Raw genomic sequence first — 19,183 nt, forward strand, 5'->3', positions numbered from 1 at the left:
GATTTGTAGTTATTGATTTAATGTATCTTATGACTAATATTTACCTGGAGGAAGCGAAAATTTTTGTAACACCCAGCATTTTCACTGCGTTATATATTATTAATATTATTTTTATTTTCTATTTTCTATTATCTAAAAGAAGAAAGAGAAGTAGAATCACTGAGATGAGATGAGATATTATTATAATACCTTGAGCTTTTAATTCAGTGATTGCATAATTTGAATAATTAAGTATTCTTGCATCCTTTATTATTTTCATACTTGGAAGCAAGTTTATAATTCCTAGTTAAAGGGATTATTTTATTATTTTCATAGATGATAATAGTGATAAATACGAAATATTATTAGTCGATTTATTGCTCGACTAATTGAAGTGACGGATGTTATTTAATTATTTATCTATGAGCTTTCTTATTTTAATAGTAATGATTTATTAATAAACCATGAATTTGAGATTTGGATTTGAATTCTTACTAGTTTGAGTAAATTTAGTATATATATATAGAATTGTATTATATTTCATGGAGTGTATAATAATTTATTAATTTAGATAGCTATCAAATACTAGTTGAGCTTGGAGCACAAATTTCGTGAGTCATGTTAGTGTAGAGAATTGCTTTTTATTTTTATTTGATCTAATTTTGAGGGCCACAAAATAAGGCTTATGGGAAAAGCCAAGTTTTCCTCTTATTCTTTATTTCTCCCACAAGCCCCAAATGGGCCGATCAATGAGGGAACCAAAATTGGTTTCAAAGTTAAATTCTCATTTCAACAAATGAGTTTTAAATTGTTAATAATTGCAACTCCCAAGAAAGAGGCTATACATATATTCTTTACATTCAAAGGAAACTCATTTTTCCTTCTTCTACCATTAACTGTCGAGTTTTTCCCCCAAGAGCAGAACCACCATTTTCTTCCTTCAAGTTCAATTTCGGAGAGAAATTTCAAGTAGTAGCTGCAATATTTTGAAAGAAAAGGTTCGAGTGGCAGTGTAGAATGGACAAGCAAAGACTTCTATTTCATTAAGCATATCAGGTGGGCTTACTAACTCAAGAAGTAAAGATGCATACTTTATTATATAACGTTCGAGTGTATGCATTCATTTTCCAATTATTGACTTGCCAATATTTGAGATTTGTATGATACCATCTACATAGAACTACGAATTCGGGTCCTGAGCGAGTCAGGATTTGTGTACACAGAGTTGACAGTTAACCTTTGTGTTAGCTTGTCATCGTGTTTGAGAAGGAGGCCTACTTCTCAACACTTAAAGTTATATGATGCGTAGATATGGTACATACATGTTAATGTCTGCAGACGTATATGATGTTATATATGATGATTATAGAGAAGTTTTACAGTTTTTGCGTGCACAGGTTATTTAAGTAAAACTCCTGTGTGATGCTTGAGATGGCAAGTTCAATATATAGCTCTAAGAGCAAGCTTTTAAGTTATTTCGGCATGACCACTGAGTGCTTTTTGTTACTCAGCCCTGCGTATGTTTTTAAATATGCAGGTTAAGCTGTGATGCAGATGGTAGCAAGCAGAGCAAAGCCTTCGGTGTATATATGTATAATTTAGGCTCGGGATTTCATGTCCTCATACATGTAATCCACTTGAGTTGTTTCCGCTGCAACACTTAATGTACCTTACTTTATTGATGTGTTGTAGAGATTTTAAACCAATAGCTTCGAGAATTATATCATTTAGACAACTTGTCGTTGTGTTATTGTAAGTTGTCTACTCGTGAGTTTTAAAAGTGATTGTATATGATTACCATACATTATGGTAAAGTATTGCTTAAGTAAAATAATTATTTTTATTGAAACCTTTTTATTTTTCATTTTCTTTCTCCCTTCCCCAGTCACACATTTTCCCCGACTTAACTGTTGTTAGTTTAGGTCGGGCTGTGACAATTTTACCAATTTTTTTTTACTATCGTTATTCAACACTATATACTGGCTTATACATTATTCTCACGTCTCACGAAAAATAACAATCTTACTATAATCTAACTCTGTGTGTGTGTGTGTGTGTGTATATATATATAGTGTGTGTATATATATATATATATATATATATATGGAGAGGTTCAAGAAAGAACCACTAAATAAAAAAAGAACGGAGAACCATTTTCAATCATTCGATTGTCAAGATCTACGGTGAATGCATCATCTTGTTGGATGAATGCAGAACTTGAGTTCGAATCCTGAAGGGAGCAATGTTTTAAAAAATTTTAAGTGCATTAATTTTAACAGCGAATCCATTAATTTTAACAATGGATGCATTAGATTTGATGGTTCTCACGTTCTCACAAATAATGTAGTTCTTTCTAGAACCACACCATATATATATATATATATATATATATATATATATATATATATATAGAGAGAGAGAGAGAGAGAGAGAGAGTTGGACTAAAATAAAAACATATATTTTTGTATAAAATAGGAACACTTATCATCCATTGATTCGAATTAATCTCACGGTCAGATTTGATCCACTTATTCAGCTTCAATCCAGCGTGATTATACACGCAAAGAATTAAAGAGGATATGAAAGTCATTTAACTATTTCTATTCAATTACTTTGATACGTTTTTTATTTGCCCATTATTTCCATATCTAATCAAATCTTCTTTCACTAAATCCCTACCCAAATCTGTATTATCTCTTAAGGTTTTACGTTTAACTGCTCACATAATTTTTTCATCGCTAAAACGCAATATCACTGAAATCCATTTGTTCGAATTGCCATGATTCACATATTCGATTCACACATGCGATAGTTCAATTCATGGATTTTTTGAACTATATTACACGTTTGATCATGATAAATTTGAGCCCAGAATCATTGAATCCGGATTCGAAGAGATAATACACCTGGTTCATATACAGAACCTACTGATTCATGCCCAATACTGGTTCAATATGGATTCATACGCATCTGTTCATGAAAAATTTGAGCCCATAATCTTTGAATCCGGATTCGAAGAGATAATACACCTAGTTTATGTACAAAACCTACTTATTCATGCCCAATATTGGTTCAATACGGATTCGCGTCCTCTGGTTTAGAAATTGCCCTCTGATTCATACGCATATGTTCATGACAAATTTGAGCCCAAAATCTTTGAATTCAGATTCAAAGAAATAATACACCTGGTACATATACAGAACCTACTGATTCATGCCCAATACGCGTCCAGAATTGTAAACTGCATATATATGAATTGCTTTAATTTTTAAGAAGTGAGTTATTGCGTCTGAATTGGGAGGTTGGAATTGTAATAATTTCCAAATCTTTTCAGCGGCGCCATTTCACAATATGCAAGCTTACCTTGTATTTTTTTCCCTTTTAAAATGCACACTAATTTCGGGGATAGGTTATTGCAGATAGAAAGTCATAATTTTTTTATGTCAATAATACCCATCCGTCAAAAGTTTAATGAATCAGTCTAATTAGTAGATTGAATTAAAACTAATCTCAAAATTCATCCTGACCGTCTATTTATATTAATCTAATGGATAGGATGTATTCCTATTTTAAACACTAAAGCGTGTTTTCACCCTAGCCCAACCCTATAGGCTAAAATAAGAACTAGATTTAGGATATAAATTAAGAACCAATATAAACCCTTGGATCTTTAGAGATCAACGGCCAAATTCCCCTCTTATTTGATTATGATAACTGGCAATTTATAATCTAACAGGATATAAATGTAATTTCATTTTGTAGGTACTTATCGTTTCCTTAATTAAAGGGATTGTGTATTGAACGTATCAGTTGAAGTTTTTATTCTATAATCATTATATCATTCACTCAGGTAACACATACCCCATTATTTTTCTAGAGTTCATTTCCAACGTCACTTATAGAGTTCTTGTAGCTATGCTATTTACTTAAACACAATTTTGGTTACCAATATTGAATTTGATGATTATCCAGGTGGAGAGATCAATTATTTGTTCAATTACTATCAAATTATTTCAGACTCAGTAAAGGTGAAGCTATTTCAGACTCAGAAAAGGTGAAGCAACTGTATTGTGTTGGGCTACATGATAGTATACCTAAGATTCTCTGGAGCTATAGTTCTATATTTATGATAGTGTGTTAGTATATGATCTATTGGCATAATATGTTGGTGTGTTTGAAAAATTGTTGTTCCATAGGCAAGCTCAAGTTGTTTATACATTTTAACATGGACCCTAAAAACTAATACTACATTTTAATTTATCATGATTTCAACACGTAAGAGAGAAAATGCATATTATGGAGACTTACCCAAGTGCAAGATAATGCTCACTACGCCCGTGGAGATGTAACTCTTGAAGAAGTGAATGTCAGTGAATGAGCACGTGCCTGAGAATAATTTAGAAAAAAGAATCACATGAATATTTAAGCAAATCATATTTATCTTTTTTGTTGGGGAGGGGGAGCGGTGGAATTTGAACCCTAGACCTCACAGACATGAGTTCGCACCTGTTGGTGTCCCCTTGAGGACATCAAACAAATCATATTAATACTTACTACATTTTGTACAAAAATTAGTACATGAAAAATTAAGAATATCAAAGTTTAATTAAAATCCTACTTATTATAATTAAAAATTAAGAATGGACAAATAAACTAAAATCCTATTGACTATACATAATTATATCGAGCATCCCTATTTTGGAAGCACCCAATTAGGCAATTATATTTTTGTCTAGTACTTCCAATGCACCTCCGGAAATTACTTCAATCAGTAAACATTGCATTAATAAATCAAACAAAAATTAAATCAATTACACTCAATTAATTAATTAAAATAAGTTTAAGTTAAAACTCTAGGCCCATTCCTTAATCCTTATCATCAAATCCAACATTATTTCATTATCATCATCTGTACTCACGACCCATTCCAAACATACAATATTATTATCAATCAAAGATAGAGACTTAGTTAAAATTCCCACAATATACTGCCCCTGTTCCACGGTGCTCTCTCTACTCTACTCTTTGTGTACCCTGTCAACTCTCTCTCTCTCTCAACTTCATCTGTCTCTGCACTTCACATTTGCAACAGAGAGTGAATCTCATCCCCAACTATCAAATCCCAAATCCCTCTTCTTCTTCTTCTTCTTCTTCTTCTTCTTCTTCTTCTTCTTCGCCCTTCTTCTTAATTTACGGCGAATACCCAGAACGGTTTGTTCTCTCATCAATCAGCCGTCCGACTATATCTCACCGCCGTTCCCTATCGTTGACCACACTCCTCAGCTCGGCCTGACAATCAGCAGCTAACAAAACTGCGCCGCCGCCGACCAACACTTTCAACACAAGAAATTGAGCCACAACTCAGCCAAGACTGGTCGTTCCCAATCGTCGACCCACCCTGCACACCTAAGCTGCTGACGATGCAGCAGCTTAGTTCTATAGTTCTATTGTGTTGTGCTGTGCTCTGTTTTGTGAAAAAATTCTAGGGTTCATCAGAAAATTTAACGATAAAATACAGGTTTACGAAATCAAAGCTCACCTCCTTGTTTTGTTGGTGCAATGGATTTCTCTAGTGTGATTTTTGGTTGAATTTTGATCAGACTTTGCACTTTCACCGTTGAATTTGGGGTAGATTCTTACGGCAGAACCCTTTTCTTTTCGTCACCTGAACTGTATTAGAAACATTAGAGTAAAAAGGTAAAAGTGAAAAACAAAAATTTTGTGAATCAGAGACATTAAGCAGAGTCAAATATTGGAAAATAGTCACAAATGAAACAAAAATTTCGAAAATGCCATGGGCACTATTTTTTCTACAGTAATATTCCTGCAATAGTATCCCACTCCTCTCTTATTAAGATTGTTAAATTAAATTAATTGTCTATGTTATAGCACAAATCAACACCGACTTCTACGCCAAGACCTGCCCCAACTGTTGGAATATAAACTTGATTTGAATAGATATTTGTAAAGAATATTCTAGAATTAAAAGAAAAGAAAGGAAAAAAGAAATTAGAAGAAATTTGTAGAAATATCTAGAATAGTTGAGAATGAAGAAAAATGTAGAATGGTTGAGAATGTATTAGAGAAAGAGGAATAATCTAGAATAGTTGAGAAAAAGTTAGGATGAAGAGAACTAGCTAGAATTAGAGAATTCTAGTATGTATAGAGAATTCTAGAGAAGTATTAGAAAAATAATAGTTGAGAATATTCTAGAGAATGTAGGAATCATCTACTCACCACTATAAATATGTAACCATGATTGGAATGTAATGAAAAAAGAGGGAAGAAAGAAGGAAGTGAATTGAAGAAAGATTGTGTTAGCAAACTCCAATCCTCCCACTCAAATTCTTAAGCACACACACGTCCACAACCATTTTCTCTAAATTTCCTCCTACCAATTAAATAAATTCTCCATTATATATTCTTATATTCCAACAAAGTGGTATCAGAGCCATAAAATCCTACCTGTGGAATGGCCAACCTACAATCGTTTCAAGTCCCCATGCTCAACAAGAGCAACTTCGACAATTGGAGCATCAAGATGAAGGCGCTATTGGGAGCCCACGATGTTTGGAAGATCGTGGAGAACGGCTACGAGGAGCCACGGGACGAGGCCGCACTATCCCAACAACAAAAGGATAGATTGCGAGACGCGAGAAAGAGAGACAAGAAGGCTCTCTGTCTCATTTATCAAGCGCTAGGGGACGACGATTTCGAGAAAATCTCAAATGCGAGTACCGCCAAAGAAGCGTGGGAGAAGCTCCAGAACGCGTGCAAAGGAGCAGAGCAAGTAAAAAAGGTACGACTTCAAACTTTAAGAGGAGAGTTTGAGTCTTTGCATATGAAAGAGTCCGAATCGATTTCGGATTATTTTTCAAGAGTCTTGGCGGTTTCTAATCAAATGAAAAGAAATGGTGAAAAATTGGAGGATGTAAGAATTATGGAGAAAATATTACGGTCACTAACCTCAAGGTTTGAGCACATTGTGGTGACGATCGAAGAAACTAAAAATTTGGAGGAAATGACAATCGATCTCTTGTTGGGGTCGTTGCAAGCATATGAGGAGAAGCAAAAGAAGAAGCAAGAGATTTCAGAGCAACTTTTAAAGTTGCAAGTAAGCCCGAAAGAGAAAGAAGAAGGTTCGAGCAATGGCCATGGACAATTCGGGAAAGGACGTGGTCAAGGTCAAGATCGAGGAAGAGGTCGTGGACGTGGACGAGGACGAGGAGGCTTCGTCAACACTAGTGAAAGAAAGGAGTTTACAAATGGTCGGGGGAGGAGCAACCCGCAGTCGAGGTACGATAAGTCTTCAATAAAGTGTTATAATTGCCATAAATTTGGGCACTATGCTTCCGAGTGCAGAAGTGAAAAAGTAAGGATTGAAGAAAGGGCCAATTATGCCGAGAACACGAGCGAAGCAAATGGTAGTGTGCTTCTGGCATATAAAGGAGAAGCTGGAAGAGATGACACGTGGTACCTCGACACCGGTGCAAGTAACCACATGTGCGGAAAGAGAAGCATGTTTGTGGAGCTCAATGAGTCGGTAAGTGGCAACGTCTCCTTTGGTGATGAATCTAAAATTCCAGTTAAAGGAAAAGGGAAAATTTTAATTCGCTTGAAGAATGGAAATCATGAATTTATTTCCAACGTTTATTACGTGCCCAATATGAAAAATAATATCTTGAGTTTGGGACAACTCTTAGAGAAAGGTTATGATATTCACATGAGAGATTATAACCTTTCAATAAGAGATGGCAAAAATAATCTTATTGCCAAGGTGCCAATGTCTAAAAATAGAATGTTCTTATTGAATATTCGAAATGACATGGCAAAATGCCTGAAAGCGTGTTACCAAGATAAGTCTTGGTTGTGGCACCTACGGTTTGGGCACTTAAATTTTGGCGGCTTGGAGTTGCTATCAAAAAAAGAGATGGTGAGAGGCTTACCATCCATCAAACATCCCGATCAACTCTGCGAAGGTTGTCTACTCGGGAAGCAGTTCAGAAAGCCATTCCCAAAGGAGTCAAGCTCAAGAGCTCAAAAGCCACTGGAGTTAATTCATACTGATGTGTGCGGGCCAATCAAGCCAAGCTCCCTCGGTAAAAATAATTATTTTCTGCTCTTCATTGATGATTTTTCTAGAAAAACGTTGGTATATTTCTTGAAGCAGAAGTCAGAAGTATTTGATGCTTTCAAGAAATTCAAAGCTGCCGTCGAGAAGGAGAGCGGACGACAAATCAAGGCCATGAGGTCCGATCGAGGCGGAGAATTCACGTCAAGGGAGTTTCTAGAATTTTGCGAAGCAAATGGAATTCGGCGGCCCCTGACAGTTCCGAGATCCCCCCAACAAAATGGAGTGGCGGAAAGAAAAAACAGAATAATTATGGAGATGGCGAGAAGCATGCTAAAGACGAAGAATCTGCCTAAAGAGTTTTGGGCCGAAGCAGTGGCGTGCACGGTGTACCTATCCAACCGATCGCCGACAAGGAGCGTGTGGGGAATGACTCCACAAGAAGCCTGGAGCGGGAGAAAGCCAGGAATTTCCCACCTAAAGGTATTTGGGAGCAAAGCCTACGTGCATGTACCAGATGAGAGAAGGAAGAAGCTCGATGACAAAAATGAAGCATTCATATTTATCGGGTACAACTCTAACTCTAAAGGTTATAAGTTATATAATCCAAATACCAAGAAAACAGTGATAAGTCGAGACGTGGAGTTCGACGAAGAAGGAGTATGGGATTTCAGCTCCAACGGTGACTTCACCTACATCCCACAGTTAGAAGAACAAAGAGCAGAAGAGCAAGTTGGAGAAGTCCAACAAGAGGTAGTGACTCCGCCAGCTTCACCTATACAAGTTACTGAAGACTCGCCACCATCTTTCTTAAATGAAAGAGCCACACCACGAGCAAGGAATTTGGATGAGATATATGAAGACACTGAAAGGTTAGAAGATCTCACCTTGTTTTGCCTATCTGCTGATTATGAACCTAAAGCAACAAATAGTGAAAATTGGCGAGTTGCAATGGACGAAGAGATCAAAGCTATAAACAAGAATGATATGTGCGAGCTCGTGACACTACCGGAAAGGCACAAGGCCATTGGAGTCAAGTGGGTGCATAAGGTTAAGAAGAATTCCAAAGGTGAAGTTGAAAGATATAAAGCAAGGCACGTCCTGAAAGGATTTCGCCAAATTCAGAAGTTTGCTCAGAATGACAAATCAAGTTTAAGGGGGAGTGTTGGAATATAAACTTGATTTGAATAGATATTTGTAAAGAATATTCTAGAATTAAAAGAAAAGAAAGGAAAAAAGAAATTAGAAGAAATTTGTAGAAATATCTAGAATAGTTGAGAATGAAGAAAAATGTAGAATGGTTGAGAATGTATTAGAGAAAGAGGAATAATCTAGAATAGTTGAGAAAAAGTTAGGATGAAGAGAACTAGCTAGAATTAGAGAATTCTAGTATGTATAGAGAATTCTAGAGAAGTATTAGAAAAATAATAGTTGAGAATATTCTAGAGAATGTAGGAATCATCTACTCACCACTATAAATATGTAACCATGATTGGAATGTAATGAAAAAAGAGGGAAGAAAGAAGGAAGTGAATTGAAGAAAGATTGTGTTAGCAAACTCCAATCCTCCCACTCAAATTCTTAAGCACACACACGTCCACAACCATTTTCTCTAAATTTCCTCCTACCAATTAAATAAATTCTCCATTATATATTCTTATATTCCAACACCAACTTCAGCAAGATCGTCCAAGAGGTGGTGACCGACAAGCAGCTGACCGTCCCCACGACTGCCTCCGGGTCCCTCCGGCTGTTCTTCCACGACTGCGTGGTGGGCAATATATGTTGCTTAAAATTATAAACCAAGTCGTGAGAAAATATGTGGTCCTTAATTAAGTAGAAGCTTGGCAGAATTTTCTTTTGAGTCACCTTATTTAATACGTGGTCCTTTCTTTAACACCAGCGAAGAAAAGAGTCACACAAAAAAAAAAAAAAAAAAAAAAAAACCGAAAAAAGAAAAAATTAAGCAGAAAGCAGAGAAAGAAACAAAGGCATTAATAATTAGTGGGGAAGGAAGAATGGCTGCAGAACTCTACGATGCTGTATCAAAAGGGGATATAACAAAATTTCAAAAACTAGTTGCACAAGATCCATATCTCGTCGAAAGTGCTTCATTTGCATGTTCAAGAAATGTTCTTCACATAGCAACAATGCGGGGACAGACAGCCATGGTGGAAGAGGTGCTGAATATGAATCCGTGGCTTTCTCGGAGTTTAGACTCCCAACAATCATCGCCTCTGCACATAGCAGCAGCACAAGGGCGCTTCGAGATCTCGAGAAAATTGTTATCAGTAGCCCCGGAGACGCGCTGGTGGCGCGACTGTCGCGATATGAACCCGGTTCATATCGCGGCCGTAAATGGGCATGTTGAGATCTTGGGACACCTCCTTGAAGAGAGTCTTTTGCCTGCAATGGAGAGGGTGGGTCGCGGGCAGACTGTGTTGCACTTGTGCGTCAAACACGGCCAGCTTACGACATTGCAGTTTTTGGTGGACAAGTTGTGGGAGCTTGTGGAGGCAGTTGATGAGGATGGGGAGACCCTATTGCATTTGGCTGTTAGATCCACTCAACTTGAGGTAACCATCATCATTTGAATTAATTTTATTAAGTGTTAATATAATAGCTATAAATAACTATTTTACTTAACAAACGTTTAATGATATATAGTCTTAAAAAAAATTAATTGTAATAAAAAAATTTGTGCAAAAATATTAGAAGAGGGTTTGGTACGGATGCTAAAAAACAAGAGTAGTGATATTTGCACACCTGGTGTACGTTACACCTGGTAAAAAACCGATTTTTTACTTGGTTAGAGTGTGGGCCGGTTTTATGGATTTAGTATATTTACTGATTTATCCTTGATTTATTCTATCCATTTTCTTTCTTTTTTTTCTACCATTTTATCTACATTTTTCGGCCATTTATGATCCATTGTTTTCGGTTGATTAGTTTGATTCCATTATTTAGAGTGTGGGAAATTTTATAATTTATATAATTCGATTTTTTTTTTGTTATTATTTTTTATTTCGCTAATTTACAGATTCTAATTCTCCTAAAAATAACCCTAGATTTGTTTCCACTAATTTAGAGATTCTAAATCTCCTAAAAATAATCATAGATTTGTTTTCATTATTTTAAAGATTCTAATTCTCCTAAAAATAATCTTATATTTGTTCCACTAATTTAGAGATTATAATTCTCCTAAAAATAATCCTTGATTTGTTTCTACATATATTTTATTTTTCGATATTGTTTTTTTTTCGCCCAAAATAATATTTAGAAGTCGTTTTTGTAAAAAAATCGAAATAAGGGTAAAGTTATTTTAATTTCGATAATTATTTATTTTTTCTGACTTTCATGTGCAAAAAACATTTTGAAGATTTTAAAAAAAAATCAAAATAAGGAAAAAGATGTTTGAGGGATTTGAACTTGAAACCTCTATAAAATGTGAATGATACTTTGTCACCTTGTCTGGTAGTGGCAACAACATAAGTCTTTAGTTAGAATTCATAATAAAATGATTCATGCGATTGGACATCGAGTGAATAATTTAAATAACATATTCATTATATTATTTCAACTCTTATAATAAAGTATTAATTAATTGAAGTAAATTAGTGAATATGAGAAAAAAAAAATGATTGATACGAATGTATTTCGCTCGCAATATTATTTAACATAGACTTGAATGAAAAAATATGTATGTATTTGAATTTATAATACGACAATGAGGTGAAATGGTTCATATGATTCATATGAATATATTTCGCTCACAAGACTATGTAACGAAGTCGATTCAATTCAGTTATTCGTTATAAAATAAAAGTTTATTAATTAATTTAAGTTAAATTAGTGAATTTGAGGATAAACGTAATAAAATGAGGTGAAATGGTTCATATGAATATATTTCGCTCCCAAAACTATGTTTAACAAGTTGATTCAATTATTCGTTATAAAATAAAAGTTTATTAATTAATTTAAGTTAAATTAGTGAATTTGAGGATAAACGTAATAAAATGAGGTGAAATGGTTCATATGAATATATTTCGCTCCCAAAACTATGTTTAACAAGTTGATTCAATTATTCGTTATAAAATAAATATTTATTAATTATTTTAAATTAAATTAGTGATTTTGAGGAAAAATATAATAAAATGAGGTGAAATGGTTGATATGAATGTATTTCACTCGCAAGACTATGTATTACAAGTTGATTCAACTATTCGTTATAAAATAAATATTTATTAATTATTTTAAATTAAATTAGTGATTTTGAGGAAAAATATAATAAAATGAGGTGAAATGGTTGATATGAATGTATTTCACTCGCAAGACTATGTATTACAAGTTGATTCAACTATTCGTTATAAAATAAATATTTATTAATTATTTTAAATTAAATTAGTGAATTTGAGGATAAATGTAATAAAATGAGGTGAAATGGTTCATATGAATATATTTCGCTCCCAAAACTATGTTTAACAAGTCGATTCAATTATTCGTTATAAAATAAATATTTATTAATTAATTTAAATTAAATTAGTGATTTAAAAGAAAAAAATATAAAAAAATGAGGTGGAATGGTTGATATGAATGTATTTCACTCGCAAAACTATGTATTACAAGTCGATTCAACTATTCGTTATAAAATAAATATTTATTAATTATTTTAAATTAAATTAGTGATTTTGAGGAAAAATATAATAAAATGAGGTGGAATGGTTGATATGAATGTATTTCACTCGCAAAACTATGTATTACAAGTCAATTCAACTATTCGTTATAAAATAAATATTTATTAATTATTTTAAATTAAATTAGTGATTTTGAGGAAAAATATAATAAAATGAAGTGGAATGGTTGATATGAATGTATTTCACTTGCAAGACTATGTATAGCAGGTCGATTCAACTATTCGTTATAAAACTATATAACATATACTTGTAGACAATGTATTATAATATTGTATTGAAGTCGATTTGATAATAAAAAAAATGAACTACTATAGTGTAAATAATGAAGTCGAAATAATTATACTCAATGAAATGAAGTTGAATTAATTAATTGAATTAAATTAGTGAAGTTTTAATAAAAAACGAATCATATTATGGGGTTTTTCTCGGAAAGCTATATAACATATACTTTATTAAAAGCGATATAATAGTAAGAAAATGAACTACTATAGTGTGAGCAATGGAAAAAAAAACTAATTCAAGTGAATCATACAATGGGATTTTGCTCGAAAAACTATATAACATATACTTTATTTGAATATATTTCATTGAATATAATAAAATGAGGTAAAATTAGTATATTGTTATATAATTTCAACTAATCAATTAAATTTGATTTCATTGAATATAATAATTTTGACTTCGTTACTCAGACAATTGTGGTTCATTTTGATATTACCACATCGATTACAATACTTTTTATATTATATTCAAATAAAGCATATGCTATATAGGTTTACGATCAAAATCCCTGCATATGATTCATCTAATTTAATTTTTTCTCATTACTCACCCTATAGCATTTCATTTTCTTATTATTATATGGATTTTAATAAAGTATATGTTATATACTTTTTTCGAGCAAAATCCCATCATATGATTCATTCTTTTTTATTACAAATTCACTAATCAATTTCAACTATCAATTAAACTTGTTTGCATTGAGTTTAGTTATTTTGACTTCCTTACTCACACAATCATGGTTCATTTTTATTTTTTTTACGATTAAGCAAGACATATAAGCTCATTTTTTTCATGACTCATGATTGATTTTATTTAATTTTTAATTTTCAAATTAACTAATTTATTTCAATTAATTAATTCAACTTTATTGCGCTATCCATAATTATTTATTATTATTATATCGTGTTTCATACTAAATTATTATTCAAATATATGATTTTTTTAGATTAACTATTTGAATTTTGCTATTCACACTATGGTAGTCAATTTTTTTTATTATTGTATCAATTATAATAGTATAACATACTACTTTGTCTTCAAGTGTATGTTATAAAGTTTACCGCGCAACCTTCTCACGTATTGCTTTTTTTTTCTTTTCTTTCAAAATCACTTTTCTTATCGATTAAATTTTTTATAATAATTATATTATTTTTTATTCCAACTTAAATAATATTTAAATTATATAATTAAATTTGATGAATGTTGAGTTTAATTATTTCGACTTTAATATTATATTATAATATATGGTCTTCAAGTATATTGTTATATAATTTCAACTAATTAAAACAAATCCTAACAAATCCTAAAATTTAATTAATTAATTAATTATTAATAGGAAACAAATTAGTGGAAACAAATAAAAATAACAATATTTTAGCAATATAAATATCCGAAATAATAACATAATTTTATATTAGATAAGAATAAATAATATTATTTTTATCTTATAAAAAAAATCTAATTTTCGAAAAAATTAAAAAATAATATCCAAAAACAAATCTAGTATTATTTTAAGGAGAAACACAAAATTAGTTGAAACAAATTAATAAAAAACAAATAAACACATAATTTAGGAGAAATAATTTTTGAAAAAAATAATAATATTAATTTAGAAAAAAAAATAGCTAGAAACAAACCTAGAATTATTATAACAAGAAACACTAAATTATTGGTAACAAATCAATGATTAAATTTAAAAACAAATAAATCAAAATCAAAACCGAACAAAAATTAAAAAAAAAATCGAATTATATAAATTATAAAATTTCCCACACTCTAAATAATGGAATCAAACTAATCAACCGAAAACAATGGATCATAAATGGCCGAAAAATGTAGATAAAATGGTAGAAAAAAAAGAAAGAAAATTGATAGAATAAATCAAGGATAAATCAGTAAATATACTAAATCCATAAAACCGGCCCACACTCTAACCAAGTAAAAAACCGGTTTTTTACCAGGTGTAACGTACACCTGGTGTGCAAATATCATTATTGAAAAAACAAATACTAATTTTTAATAAATTAGAAGAGGGAGGAATAATGTTTTTGGAGGCTATACTTGTCCAAAAAGTAAGAGAGATAAATGAAAAGAGATATAGTTATGTGTGGTCCACAATAATATAAATTATGAGTTATGTGAGGATATTTTTTATATATTGAGTATCTATTTTAGGAAGTTACCTATTAAAGTAAGACGTGATCCAAATAAAAAATATGGCTTATTAGTGTGAGATGGAGAGGGTACTACTTTATCTTTAATGAAATTGTACCAAAAATAAAAATAAAAGTATATATAAAAATATAATTGAGTAAAATTGGAAAAAAAAAAAAAAAAACATAAAAACAATAAAAATTAAAATGTTAACAAACCCTGGTCCCGCACAATGCCCAGCCCTCCATTTTATTCTTCTTTGCAAGTAGAAGAGACGGTGTTCGGCTAACTTTGGTTCCTCGTCATCAGCGCTACAACGGCTTCGGAGATGAGCAGCGTGGTCAGCATGTCATACTATGTCACACCGGAGGTGCTGTTGGGCAAGAATTACGATGAGAAGGTCGATATTTGGAGCGTTGGCGTGCCCCCATTCTACGGCGACGGCTTGACCTTCGAGGTGGTGCTACAGAGACCTTCGACGATATTTATTCTACTATTTCACCTTGATAAGTAATACCTCATCTACCCTCATAAGTCATTCCCCCCAAATAACTTACTCGATCTTTTTCCTTTTTGGGACGTCCTCCAAATAACTTCCTCTTTCTTTCTTTTTATTTTTGGACAACTACCCCACCACTAATAATACTTTTATTAATTCTTACTTTTCACTTTTTCAACACTCTCAACACTAATCATAACACATTTTCACAGCTTCCAATAATAATTATAACAATTTTTCACCACTTTCAATGCAATTAACAACTCTTTATTAAAACCTTTGTCGTCCCCAACTAAGAAGTTATTTGGGGGACGGAGGGAGTATTATTTATCTTAGCCTAGATAGACAACTAATCTCATGTTTTCTATATTAAATTTATCTTGGTTTTATTAATCACACCATTTCTAAGGATGGTTTTTATCTAGCAATATCCAATTGATGAAGGTATTAATAGTATGAACATCTCAGATTCTCAAATACTTGGTGGAAAGCAAAAAAATAAGGAGCAAGCCAAATTCCATGGGCATAACACCTTTGCAAATCTTGAATCGGAGCCCTCCAGGTACAGCCCACTATTCGGAAATGGGGAGAATCATAGATACCTGGTTTGCACCAGTAGTACATTATCGTGAAGTCCTGCCCAAGATGAATGACGCAGTGATGGTGGTGGCGGTCCTGATAGCAACGATGGCGTTCCAGAACGCCGTCAACCCACCTGGTGGCGTGTGGCAAGACGACGCGTCGTCACACAAGGCCGGAGATGCTGTGATAGCATACACTCATCCCGCCATATACAAATCTTTGTTAAAAACTAACGACATGGCATTCTTCTCATCCCTCCTCATAATCTTCTTCATCACCTCCGGAATGACATCGAAGAGCATCTATGCCTTGGGCAGCGCCATCTTTTGTATGTTGGTGTCGGTGACGGCTATTGCACTGAGTTATAAGGCTTCGGTAGAGGCGACCACTCCGGGAACGAAATTACCTGTCGCTGGCCGTATTGTTGCCGGAATCGGACTTCTCCTCTTCCTTCAAATCTTTTACAGGATTGCAATATCGATATTTTATTATGTAAGGGAGAAGAGAAGAATACGGCGGCAGGAGCTGTTACTGATCCTACACCCTTACGCATCCTCCATCGTGTATGACAGACTATTAATTGTTCACTATTTCCAAGTGTTTTATTCAAGGGTTAATTGCCCCTAAATACACAAAGTTTCATCTGGAATTGCACATTACCTTTAAAATCTGCTCTATGATACATCACCTTTCACTATTTTTTGATAAATGACGTGGCAGTCGGAAATTTACACGTAATCACGTCGGAACACCCTAAGTTCCAGAATTCTTCCCTTCCCTTCTTCTTCGAAGCAAACGAGCCCTTCTTCAAAGCAGCCCTTCTAGTTGTTTTCATAAACTTGAAAGAACATAGCTGATAAAGTTATGCACGGAGGAAAATCCGTTCTTTCCAGTTTGAAGCAGTTAACTTATTTTGCAAGATTTAAGAGAATCTGCTGGCAGAGAACAATATTCCCATTGAAGCCTATATGAAGGGAAGAAATTATCAAGGTTCTTTACACCTGACAAGTTAAGGAATAACAAACTAATAGGACTAGCTAGTTACAAGAGACCTCAAGTTTTATAACTTTGTGTGTCAATGCCACAAAATACAGAACAAGCAGATATCTGATTATTTCAACCATAAGGGCTAGTTTGCTTCGAAGAAATCTGGAACTTAGGGCTCATTTCTTTAATCTGCAATTAAATTGTTATTTTCTTCAAAAACAACGTCAATTTTGGCATTTGGGTGACACGTCGTTTTTCCAGTTGTTCGGACGTGATTATGTGTAAATTTCTGACTGCCACGTCATTTTCACAATTGGGGGTTTTGTGGTTGTGGGAAAAATAAGAAAAAGGTAATGTATAATAGACCGGATTTCAAAGATGATGTGCAAATCCAGAATTCGATGAAATTTTGTGTATTTAGGGACATTAATTTACCCTTTATTCAAACTCTTTTTTTTTTTGATAATTTACATAAGTAAATAAAGAAATTCAATGACAGCGCGTGACGGAGGACTTGAACCTAGGATTTTAGGTCTTGAGTATTAACCTCCTACCGCTAGGCCAACACATGCATACCTATTCAAACTCTTTTTTATTTCCGAGTGAGCTGAATAATTACATAACATAAAATTAAAAAATGTTTAATACCAATTTAATGAGTAAAAACACTGGATGATAAGTTACATGTTTATTTAATTATTTTAACAAGCATCATCGAAAGAGAACTAACATCGTAGGGTACATATACAAAAATAGAAGTAATTTGCTTTTATGGGTAATTGGCCTGTAAATACTCGAACTTTTATCATTTTCTAGTTTTGCACCCGAATTTTAAAATCTGCCTATGAATACATGAAATTTGTATTCTTTCTAATTTTACACCTGGCAACAAACTACGCCCAAATTGTTGGTGAGATTAATTGACGTGACATGATAGGTGGTGCAACAAAATGATGTAGTTTCACACTTTCTAAAACATCGTCGTTTTGTGTTCAAGCATTTTTTATTTTTTGTATTTGAAGAATTCTACAGTGAATTAGGGCATTTTTTTTTGTAGAACAGAGGAGATTGAGAAGAATCGAGCAAAGAGAAACTAGAGAAGAAGTTAGAGAAAGAAGTGCAACAAATAGCTCACCATGGCTAGTTCTTCGACAACATTATGGAACTTACTGATGAATAATGGCCCCAAAACTCAAATATGCTTGCACAATATACCTGCTGAATTGAAAACATCACACTCTGATAAGAATCTAGAGAGATGTTATATTCGTTGTCGTTGCAGAAATGTAAGATTAATTTAGTGTAAAGTTATTTTATTTTTTTGTTTCATTAATTGTATGACAATACATCTCTGGATTTGGTTTAGTGGGATGATTGTGGATTATGGGTGTGGGTCAATCCACAACTCTCGTCTTACAACAAGCTTAGTTCTACAAAATTGAAGCTCAAAATGGAGAAGACAAATGAGCAATTAAATTATAGAATTAACCAAGAAAAAAAAAGTGGATACAGCGAATAAATCTTAGAAAGAAGCATGTGCATCCATGGAAGACGCAATGTTTCTGAATGAAGGAGAGATCAAGCTTAAGAATCAAGAATGGAAACTTAGGATATTTCATGTTACATTAGTTGTGCTGACTTTGTTATTTGCCTTCACGATGTTGTAAGAAGTGTTATAGTCGATTTAGTATTCCATCTGTCTCATTACAAATGTCCCATGCAATTTTCATAATGAGACGTCCCATTACAAATGTCTCATACCTTTCTTGGCAATACATTCTCTCTCTATACTTAATATTTTAAACAATTTCCATCAACCCACTTTATCTACTTTATACACATCTCTTAATCTCCGTGCCCAAAAACAATGGGACGTTTGTAATGGGACGGAGGGAGTATTATGTTGTCGATAAGTTTAATTGGTGATCAAAATCT

The 19,183-nt window shown here is 33.1% G+C and overlaps 1 protein-coding gene and 1 long non-coding RNA gene across 2 annotated transcripts; both read left to right on the forward strand.

Annotated features, from left to right (window-relative positions):
- Window positions 1–508: 508 nt before the first annotated feature.
- On the forward strand, window positions 509–1,828 carry LOC130995105 (uncharacterized). Its single transcript, XR_009092051.1, has 2 exons — window positions 509–1,035; window positions 1,517–1,828. It is a non-coding gene; the product is annotated as an uncharacterized LOC130995105 (long non-coding RNA).
- An 8,161-nt stretch (window positions 1,829–9,989) lies between these two features.
- LOC130995106 (ankyrin repeat-containing protein At5g02620-like) lies at window positions 9,990–16,961 on the forward strand. The gene is made up of 2 exons (XM_057920253.1): window positions 9,990–10,626; window positions 16,148–16,961. Exons 1-2 carry the CDS (start codon window positions 10,069–10,071, stop codon window positions 16,886–16,888), a joined length of 1,299 nt encoding a protein of 432 aa, XP_057776236.1. The 5' UTR covers window positions 9,990–10,068; the 3' UTR covers window positions 16,889–16,961.
- Window positions 16,962–19,183: the final 2,222 nt, after the last annotated feature.

The sequence above is a fragment of the Salvia miltiorrhiza genome, chromosome 7, assembly GCF_028751815.1.
Source record: "Salvia miltiorrhiza cultivar Shanhuang (shh) chromosome 7, IMPLAD_Smil_shh, whole genome shotgun sequence".
NCBI lineage: Eukaryota > Viridiplantae > Streptophyta > Magnoliopsida > Lamiales > Lamiaceae > Salvia > Salvia miltiorrhiza.